Source organism: Crocuta crocuta, unplaced genomic scaffold, assembly GCF_008692635.1.
Source record: "Crocuta crocuta isolate KB4526 unplaced genomic scaffold, BGI_CrCroc_1.0 scaffold176, whole genome shotgun sequence".
NCBI classification, from domain to species: Eukaryota; Metazoa; Chordata; class Mammalia; order Carnivora; family Hyaenidae; genus Crocuta; species Crocuta crocuta.
Genome location: NW_027531905.1, coordinates 9,546,297 through 9,557,742, shown reverse-complemented (window position 1 = coordinate 9,557,742; position 11,446 = coordinate 9,546,297). Strand labels below are relative to the sequence as shown.

The window sequence follows — 11,446 nt, the reverse complement described above, 5'->3', positions numbered from 1 at the left end:
GCCAACCGATCATTTTAAAATAATGTATTAATCAGGGTGTCTGGGTGGCTTAACAACTTCAGCTCAGTTCACAATCTCAAAGTTCCTGAGTTTGAGTCCCACATCAGGCTCTCTACTGTCAGAATAGAGCCCATTTCCGATACTCTGACCCCTTCTCTGTCTGTCCCCCGCTTGCTCTCTCTCTCTCTCTCTCAAAATGAATAAACTTAAAAGAAAAAGAATTTAAAAAAATAACTTTCAATCATAATAGCAATGCTTTGTTTCCTAATTATTTTCATTCTAAGTAGTTTATTATGTTTTCTGAAGGACATGTATACACTAGAGAATGGATAGAATTTCATTTTCTATTTCAAGTCTCTACTTACTTAAATCAAGAGTAACTGGAAAGGAGCCCCATTTAAATTAATGACAACAATGATGATGATGATGGTGATGGTAACATGTGAGCATGGATAACATTCTAAATGCTTTATAAGTAGTATCTCAAAGTGCTAACACCAACCCAGTAAGGCAACTTCTGTAGTACTATTATCCTCATGTTACAGAGGAAGACATTATAGTTTAATAAAAGTTAAATAATTTGCATAGTGTCAATAACTAGTTAAGTAATACATCCAGGATTAGAAGTCAGATCTTTACAATCCCAGAGTAAATGGTCTTAACAATTAATGGAAGAATCTGATTTAACACAAAGAAGTTTCATTCTTTTCAATGAATGTAGTTAAGTTAAAATGAGCTAAGAAATTCCAAAAATAAGGGTTTTTCAACATGACCTACTAAATAAAAATGACCCAGTCTCTATCTCTAACATTTACTAAATATTTTTACTGGATTGTCATGACTTCATGTCAAATTCATACTTATAAAGGAAGGCCTTCTAAGAATGACTTGCTCATTTACCCACTGAAGTAATAAGAGATTATGTTCCTAACAAAGGGCCCATAAACATATTAAACCAACTATAAACAGTATTTAATATAAAATATTTAGAAAATTAATTCATACATACTGCTATTGCCTTTAATCCAAGCCCAGATTAATTCTCCAGTGGCTCATTTTATTGGTAATATACTATTGGATTGGGTTTTATTTCCTGACTACAAAGATCATACATTTACATAGAAAAAAGCAAAAAAGGACAAAGAGGAAAAATAGGAATACGGTCCAGAAATAAAACTATCCAAGAATAAACACTTTATTACTAATTCTGCCAATTTATCCAATGGGTATCCCATATATGATATCCCATATATGCAATTCTTTTGTTTTTAAACAAATATGGAATCATCCTATAATAATGTTTTATGATCTGAATTCTACTGACTTTTACAATTTCACAAATCCTTTCATTTCCTTATGCCATTTCATCTAAAAACATGCATTTCGTTTTGGCTATATAATTTATGGTCTATATATGCTCTAATTTATTTAAGTAAATCCTCTTTTCCAATATATTTTACCATTGTAAACATTAATAAATAATTACAGGATCTAAGTGTCACAATAAATATACTTTTATAAAAATCTCAGCAAACATCTTAATTTTCTTATAATAAACTACTATCAATGGAACTGCCAGGTCAAAAATGTAAAACAGGCAGAAAGATGCTAGACTGTATAGATAAACATCTGCCAGTTCTTTACAGGTCCATCTGCCATTCTAAAACGATGGTATATTTGCAGGCTGGTCGTTCTCAAACTTTTTAATGACAGGACCACTTTAACAATCTTAAAAATTATGGAGGCCCTCAAAAAGATTTTGTTTACATGGTCCATGTATCAACATTTACCATGTTATAATTAAAATTAAAGTTAAAATTGAGAATGAAAATTAAAATTAAAGCTGAGATCTTTAAAAAATATTTATTACTATAAACATTTTTATAAAAATAACAGTATTTTGAAAAACAAAAAATATTAGTAAAATAGAACTGTTATGTTTTTGTAATTTTCTATTATGTCTAGCTTAATGGAATAGTTAGAATACAGTTAGATTCTCATTTCTGTTCTGTACTCAATATGTGGTCCACACATCATAAAACCTCTAGGAAACTCCAATGTACACTTGTAAGAAAGTGAGAATAAAAATGGCAAATGACATATGAGTATCATCTTGAAACTTCTCCTCTCACCTCACAGAACCTGTGCAGGGACCCCTAGGTGTCCCCAGACCACACTTTGAGAACCTTGCTTTAGGCAACAAAAAACTTTTGAAGAATTTTGAAGCAGAAAAATATCAACATTATCCAACTGAACATGTTTCAGAAACACTATACCAATGTTAGATGATTTTTAAATAATGCATTTACTTACTATACTGTAATATTCAGCAGGGATTACTTCAATTTTTTTTAATGTTTTATTTATTTCTGAGAGAGAGAGAGAGAGAGAGACAGCGTGAGCAGAGGAGGGTCAGAGAGAGAGGGAGACACAGCATCTGAAGCAGGCTCCAGGCTCTGAGCTAGCTGTCAGCACAGAGCCCGACGAGGGGCTCGAACCAATGAACCGTGAGATCATTCCCTGAGCTGATGTTGGACGCTTAACTGACTGAGACACCCAGGCGCCCCAGCAGGGATTACTTCAGATTATGTTCAGAAAAATAACAATTCTACCAATAATACTTTATGACTGTCTTTTAAAAAGAAAACATCTTTTGGGGCGCATGAGTGGCTCGGTCAGTTAAGCATCCGACTTCAGCTCAGGTCATGATCTCATGGTTCGTGGGTTCGAGCCCCTCGTCGGGCTCTGTGCTGACAGCTCAGAGTCTGGAACCTGCTTCAGATGCTGTGTCTCCCTCTCTCTCTGACCCTCCTCTGCTCACGCTGTCTCTCTCTCTCTCTCCCTCTCTCTCAGAAATAAGTAAAACATTAAAAAAATTATTTTTAAAAAGAAAACTTAAAGATACATATTTTAAAACCACCATGTGTAGCACAGAAGTTTTTAAGGATAAATTTTAAAAACTACGATTTATTTTCTTAAAATGTACTCCTTACCATGTATGGTGTCATAAATTGGAAACCACCCTGAGATGACTGTTGCAGCTTCACTGTAGAGTAAAGGGTCAATATCAATGTACACTTTACCAATGGCATCATTTGCACTGTAAGTGTCATGGTCAAGAACTGTAATCTGTAGAGGTTCATCCTGTAAATCTTCATCGTCCACCTAAAAGCATATCTCAAAATTAAATCTTTTAATTTTAAAATCTTCATTACCATAAATATATACACACAACAAATGTAAAAGATTACTTATTTCTGAAAAAAAAAGTACAGGTTGATCTCTAAACACAAAGGTAAAGGGTGAATATGCACAAAAGTTCTAATCACTTTTTCTATAAAAGATGCCAAATTTCTAAAGAAAAGAAAGTATAATTTACCTCCAAGCACAAACATAAGATCATTAACAGCCAAAAGGTTTTAATTTCTTTTTCTACATAGTTATCTAGTGTTTTACAACTCTACTTATATCAAAAATGCTTAAAGAATGTCAAAATAGCTTCCATACATTACCTACAGGAGAGCAAGGATGATAATGAGCACAACGATACCATAATTTACAAAGACAATTTCAGAGAGTAAAACTGTAGACAAAACTGGGGCACCTGGCTGGCTCAGCCTGGGGAGCATGCAACTCTCGATCTCAGGGTTGTGAGTTTGAGCCCCATGTTGGGTGTGGATATTGCTTAAAAAAATTAAGAAGGAATTATTGTTGATATCACTGATGTAATAATGTAACTGGATGATTAGCTCTCAAAAAAGAGGGTCCTTCTCTATAAGTTAGGCACAATTAAAAATTTATGGATGATAGTGCATAACACTTTGAAATATTATTTATAAGAAAAAACCATATAAGTCATGAGTTAAGTAAATGAAATAAATGTTTATTCTCTCTCCTTTTACTTATTATCAATTACCACATGTCAAGCAAGCACTAGCTAAAAAGAGGGACTACAATGAGGAATGCAATGGACTAAACGCTCTGTCCCCTGAAAATTCGTATGTTGAAGCCCTAATCTCCAACATGACGGAATTTGGAGAGGGAGGTAATTAGTCATAAGGGTGAAGACCTCATAAATGGGATTAGTATCCTTAAAAGTAAAGACAGGAAGAGATGATCTCTCCCAGCCATGTAAAGACACAGCAATAAGACAACTATCTACAAACCAGAAAGAGGACCTCATTAGAACAAAACCATGATGGTAACCTGATCTCAGACTTCCCAGCATCCAAAAATGTGAGAAATAAAATGCTATCGTTTAAACCAGCCAGGCTATGGTATTCTGTAACCAGCAGCCCAAAATGACTAAGGCCAATATTGAGGCAAAAAAGATTTCTCCCTTATGGAACACATGTTCATTATTTTGGCTGCCCTCCTCTGGATACCATGCCATCCTGTAATGTGCCAGTTCTCCTCATCAAATGTAGTGGCTAGACTGAACACAATATTATAGATATTAGTAAGACAAGGACAAAATATAAAAGGATTATTATTTCCTATAACTACAGTATTATACTTTTTAAATGCAGCCTATGAATGTTTGTCATTATAGCAGATACACCATACTGTTAAGACAGAGATTGTGAGTCAAAAAAAAAAGTTCGTGGTTAACTAAAATCTCTGTATCTTCCTTCCATATCCTTTGGTCAAGTGATAACTGTGCAATCATATACTTTGATTAATTCTTTAACTTAATTATGAATTATTATGCCTTTCCCCCACCCCATTTAATCTCTTGTTGATCTTAGGCTAAGAATCCAACCTCTGAAGATTATTTTAAGTTAAAGTATAAGAAGGAATTATAGTTGATATCACTGATGTAAAAATGTGACTGGATGATTCACTTTCAGAAAAGAGGGTCCTTCTCTGTAAGTCACACATAATTAAAATTTATGGATGATATTGCATAATATTTTGAATTTGCCTTAAAACATTTCTGCCACTCCACTCATCACCACCTCTCCTGTACTCCATTTTACTCTGGCTCTTTCTTCCAGCCTAGAATGCTGATGTTATCACTGGAACTCCAGCTGCTAAGTTGGAGGCTAACGTGACCATGAATATGGAACCCACAGACTGTGAGTGATGGAAAAGAAAGACAAAGAGTCCCAAATGATTGCATGGAGCTTTCAAACACCATTACACTGCCTGGCGCAATATTTCTTTTACATGAAAGAAAACTAAACATCCATTTGTTCATGATATTTACTTGAGAGTTCAGAACATATAAATTAAGGCCAATTACAACTGACAAACAAGGTTTAAAAAGTATATAACAAACGTTAATTATAAGCATAAAGATTAAGAACATTTTTCAAGAGCGCCTGGGGGCTGAGTCAGTGAAGAACTGACTCTTGGTTTCAGCTCAGAGTCATGATCTCACGATTTGTGAGTTTGAGCCCCACATCGGGTTCTGTGCTGACAGTGTGGAGCCTGCTTGGGAGTCTCACTCTCTCTCTGTCCCTCCTCTGCTCACTCTCTCTCTCTCAAAAATAAACAAACTCTAAAAAAAATTAAGAAAGAACATTTTCCACACAATATACTGTATTACTAGAAGTACTAGCCAAGATAGTAAACTTAGTAAATTTTAAGGGAAATACCTGGCTGGTAACTTCAGTTACTAAATCTCATTAATATTATAAAAATCCATTATTTCAGAAAAATACAAATATATTATTTTTCAAAGTTATCTCAGCTACTTGAGTACTCTGCAGATTTAAAAATTACTAGTACTGCATCATCAATAAAATGAAATATTCATTTTTTAAAAATTGTTTTTAATGTTTTATTTATTTCTGAGAGAGAGAGAGAGAGAGACAGAGACAGCGACAGTGTGAGCAGGGGAGGGTCAGAGAGAGAGGGAGATACAGAATCTGAAACAAGCTCCAAGCTCTGAGCTAGCTGTCAGCACAGAGCCCAATGTGGGGCTTGAACCCATGAACCGTGAGATCATGACCTGAGCCGAAGTCAGACGTCTAACCAACTGAGCCACCCAGGCGCCCCTAAAATGAAATATTCTTATGTATTAATGCCCCATATCATGAAAATTACTAATATATAATGCCCATCTCCTCCTACCATTCCAATAAAAACATAATTGACCAAGACTATTTTTTAAGATTATTTCTGAGAGAAAGAGAGAGTGAGTGTGCAAGCAGGAGAGGTGCACAGAGAGAGGGAGAAAGAGAATCTCAAGCCAACTTCACATCACTAGCACTGAGCCCCACACAGGGCTTGATCCCCATGAACCACAAAATCATGACGAGCAAGAATCAAGAGTTTGACGTTCAACCGCCTGAGGATCCCAGGTGCCCCGACAAGACTACTATTTTTTTTTAACCATTTCTAGGTTATGGAAAAAAGGAAAAAAGAAAAAGCCATCATAATGAAGCTATATGAACATCTGAATGTTTTGCTAAGGTGATGAGGTGATGAAATATACTTTGTTATTCTAATTCCATCTGAAATCATATAAGCAAATTTGTCTACTTTCTCTGACTCATATATTCCACATTTTTACCTTAATAATTAGTTTAAAATGGCACAAAAGATTTAATGTATGTGCAAATTGATGCTTTTTTCAAAATACATAACGTCAATTTGGAAAGACTTAAGAAAAATATATATATACATACATACATGAAAGAAAATAGAAAAGGAATCAAAATGCTCCATGACAAAAAAATCAACACAAAAGAACAAAGTTGGATTCACATATTCTGTTTTCAAAATTCACTACAAAGATACAGTGATCATAAAAGTATGGCAATAGCACAAGGATATATAAAACAATGGAACAGAATTGAGAGTCCAGAAATTAACTTATATACCTATGTCCAACTGACTTTTGACAAAGGTACCAAAACCATCAATGGGAAAAGAATGGTCTCTTCAACAAATGGTACTGAAACAACTAGATTTCCACATGAGAAAGAATGAAGTTGAGCACTCACTTCACACCATTACAAAATTTAACTCAAAATGGATCAATGACCTAAATATAACAGCTAAAACAATAAAACTCTTAGGAAAACATGTGGCAGTAAATCTTCATGACCCCAAATTTGGCAACAGACTCTGATTTGACATCAAAAGCATGAGCAACAAAAGATAAATTGTACTGCAAAATTAAAAACATCTGTGCATCAAAGGAAACTACCAAAAAAGTGAAAAGACAACCTATTGAATGCAGGAAAATATTTGCAAATCATATATCTGATAAGAGTTTAATATTCAGAATATAAAAAGAACTTTTACAACTTAATAACAAAAAGATAAACCACCCAACTTAAAAATCACTAAGGGACTAGGGTACCTTCGTGGCCCAATAGGTTAAGCATCCAACTTTGGTTCAAATCACGATCTTACAGTTCGTGAGTTCTAAAATGTTTTTTAAGGTTTATTTGTTTTTGAGAAAGAGTGTGAATGGGGCAGGGGCAGAGAGAGAGGGAAACACAGAATCTGAAGCAGGCTCCAGGCTCTGAGCTGTCAGCACAGAGCCCAATGCAGGGCTCGAATTCATGAACCTCAAGATCATAACCTGAGCCGAAGTCGGACATTTAACCAATTAAGCCACCCAGGTGCTCCCCGACAAAAATTTTTTAATTGATCAAGGAACTTGAACAGTTTTCCAAAGAAAACAACCAATAAACACATGAAAAGAGACTCAATATTACTAGTCATTACCAAAATGTAGGTCAAAACAAATGACCTACAACATCACATCTATGTTTCTCATATTAAACTAGTCACCACGTCCTGTGAAGTCTACCTCCTTAATGTCATCTCTAAATATCTTCTCTGGAGTTGAAATATGAGGTGTTAGTTCCAAGTACAAGAAACGCAAATGGTCCTTGGTCCTAAGAAATCATATGTCACCTCATTCAGGAGGAAAATGGATATAAAAATTACACTGCAAACGTCACTTCACACCTATTAGGATGGCTACGATTTAAAAAAACAAAAACAAAACAAAACAAAATAACAAGGGCATCTTTTAAGTCAGTTAAGGATCCAGTTCTTGATTTCAGCTCAGGTCATGATCTCACAGTTCATGGGATCAAGCCCACGTGGAATTCTAAGCTAACAGCACAGAACCTGCTCGGGTTCCCCCACTCTCTGACATTTCCTCGTGCATACATACGCACATACTCTCTCAAAATAAATAAATAAAGTTTTAAAAAATAAAAATAAAATAATTAAAACTTACCTCAAATTTAAACCATTCTGAGTTCCACTGAGGGTTGAGGGACTTGAGATACACATCTGTTTTAAAGGTGGTATTACCAAATTTTACCTAAAAACAAATAAATGATTCAAATATAAATACCAAAATGTGTGAATCAAAGTAAATTTTAATATCAGCCAAGCAATGGGAAGATGAATCATGAAAGGGGAAAAAAAAGGGCAACTATTGCCTGAAATAAGAGAAGAAACTACAGATGGGTCCAGTAAATTCATTAGGCTACACCTGAAATAAGAAATTACCCATTCTTTTGCTTGACTAACTCTACACAGCAACTAAAAACAGACCATTTTGTCAATATGAAGGAAGGAGTCGATATAGCCTTCAGGAATAAAAGCTCAGACAAGGAGTCTTAATGGGAGAGGACCAGGAAGAATAAAATCAGAAGGTAAAAAAGCCAGCTGACCATCCTTTCACCATCTCAGGATGGGAATCCAAAACTACAGCCCATTATTGTGAGAACTTAGAAATATAGCCTGTGGGGGCTTGGGTGGCTCAGTCAGTTGAGTGTCTGTCTTATTTCAGCTCAGGTCATGATTTCAGGGTTTGTCGGTTCGGGCCCCGCATCAGGCTCTGTGTACAAAGTACAGAACTTGCTTGGGATTCTCTCACTCCTCTCTGCTTGTCCCCTGCTCACTTGCACATGCCCTGGCTCTCTCTCATATTTTCCAACTTCCCCGTTGTATTTTTTTAATCCCTTATCTGCGTGCATGCATAATGATCAGCAGCAAACCATTATCATTAAGGGTTTTATAAGAACAATGTAAGGGATTGGATGGGGAGACTATCTTATTTCACAACCCGTCTTGGCAGACACTACATCATAATGATCCAAGGGGCACCTGGGTGGCTCAGTCAAAGATCTGACTCTTGATTTCAGCTCAGGTCATGATCTCACAGTGCATGAGACTGAGCTCTGCATCATAAAGCCTGCTAGGGATTCTGCCTCCCCTTTTCTATCTGCCCTTCCCATACTCTCACGGTCTCTTTCTCTCAAAATAAATAAGTAAACTTTAAATCACAAAGATCCAAAATAAGTAAAAAAGGAATGAAGAATGCAAGAAGCAGGCTAAATCCCTGGGGCTTGCTTCAGACAAAAAAATGGAGATTATGAGATCTGACTGAACTTGAGAAGTCGTCCGGAAGCTTAAAAGCAAAGCAGCTAGGGAACTACTATTTTCTAGATGGTCTCACCTTTCCTAAATTTGATCTCTCCCCTAACTCTATTAGCTATTACCATTATCTTCCCTAACCTCTAAGTTCACTAAAGCCTAACCCCTTTTAAGACACTCCCCAGCACAGAGGTTTGCATACTGTAGATTCTTATGCTAGTTCAAGCAGATAATCTATGAAACCTCCTTTCCTTTTTGAAAGAAATCTCCTTTGGTTTTATAATACTTGCTTTTAGTGTTTTATCAGTCCAGGAAATTTTCCAAAAGCAAAATATCCAAAACAATAATTTTGTTTATCTTCTGTATATTTTCCTAGGTGACTTATCATGTAATTTGAATTATTAGGCACAGTACCAAGTACTAAGTTTGTACTTAAGCAGCGTAGAGGGTAGAAAAAGTTTAAAAAACTAGGTAAAAATAAGAACTTCTTGCATAGCAAAGAATATAAGAGAGTCAAAGATGGGGTGTCTGGCTGGGTCGGTCAGTGGAGTGTGTGACTCTTACTACACTTGATCTTAGCCAAAAGGCCAAAGAAGCGATGGGGAGCGAGCAACTCTTGATCACGGGGTTGTGAGTTCAAGTTCCTCATTGGGTGTAGAGATTACTTAAAAATAAAATCTTTTTTAAAAAAAGAAAGTCAAAGATAAACAAGAAATTGAGATAAAGTATTTGCTAAATATGTACCAAACAGCTACTTTTCTCAGTTTTTAATGAGCTCCTATAAAGCAATATGAAAAAGATCAACAACCCATAAAAAAAATGGGCGAAGGACATTAACAATTTAAAGAAACAGAAATACAGATAGTTTTTATTTATTTATTTAATATAAATGTTTTTAAAGTACAGTTAACCTTTGAACAACATGGGTTTGAAGAGCAGGCATCCCAATTTATAGGCAGATTTTTTTCAGTAAATATACTTGAGAACTTTTTGGAGATTTCTGACAAATTGAAAACACTCATAGACAAAATAAACAGAAAAAAAAAACCCTCGAAATAGCAAATAAACTAAGAAACAGTTATGTCAGGAATGCATAAAATTAATTTAAATACTAGTCTATTCTATCATTTACTACCATAAAATACACATTAATTAAAAAAAGTTAAAACTGATCAAAACATGCAACAAAAAGACATAACTGACCATACATAATGCCACGTGCAGTTGAGAAATGTAAAGATGCAGTATTAAATCATAACTGGATAAAATGAATTGTAGTACACACTACTACAATTTCATACCACTTCCTATTGTCACTGCCATGAGCCCAAGTGACATGAGCATCCACTTAACACACTGTACCAAGCTACCCATCTCCACGTGAGCAGTTCGTCTCTCCAGGAAACTGCATATTGCAGTACAAAGAAACCTCTTCCAGTTCTTGAGTTTTTTTCACCGTGTTTAGTGCAATACTGTAATCCTGAATAACATCATGGGACCCATACAAAGTGCCACTAGTGTTGCTTGAAGTGCTTCCAAGAATCAAAGAAAAGTCATGACATTAACAAGAAAAAGCTGAACTGCTTGATATGTACTAGAGATTGAGTTTTGCAGCTGTAGTTGCCTGCTGCTTCAAGATAAATGAATCCAGCGTAAGGACCACTGTAAAAAGAGAAAATTCGTGAAGCCACCACTACAGCTATGCTAACAGGTGCAAAAATCTTGCACTTTTTGAAAAATGCCTTTTTACTTCGTATTGAAACTGCAGCTTTTACAAGGGTGCAGGATTGCTGTAAGAAAGACATACCTACATAAACACTACACTCTAACATAATTCGAGAAAAAAGTGAAGTCATTATATGACAACTTAAAGCAAAAGGAAGATGAAAGATCTACAGCTGGATAATTTAATGTCATCAAAGGATAGTATCATAATTTTAGAATGAGAACTTGCTTACAACACGTCAAGATAACAGGAGAATAGCTCCCACTGACCAAAACGCAACAGACAAGTTCCCAGACGCCACTGAGAAAAATCACTGAGGAGAAACCTGCCTCAACAGGTTTTTGATGCAGACACAAGGGCCTC

At 35.4% G+C, this 11,446-nt stretch overlaps 1 protein-coding gene across 6 annotated transcripts in view; it reads right to left on the bottom strand.

Annotated features, from left to right (window-relative positions):
- Positions 1 to 11,446, bottom strand: part of C2CD5 (C2 calcium dependent domain containing 5) — a 100,615-nt gene that overhangs the window by 76,755 nt on the left and 12,414 nt on the right. For all 6 annotated transcript variants that reach the window (XM_077774455.1, XM_077774449.1, XM_077774450.1 and 3 more), the window contains exons 3-4: positions 8,210 to 8,296; positions 2,994 to 3,165 (exon numbers count right to left, since the gene is read on the bottom strand). In XM_077774455.1, the coding sequence (XP_077630581.1) occupies positions 2,994 to 3,165; positions 8,210 to 8,296 (259 nt within the window). The remainder of the gene's footprint in view (positions 1 to 2,993; positions 3,166 to 8,209; positions 8,297 to 11,446) is intronic.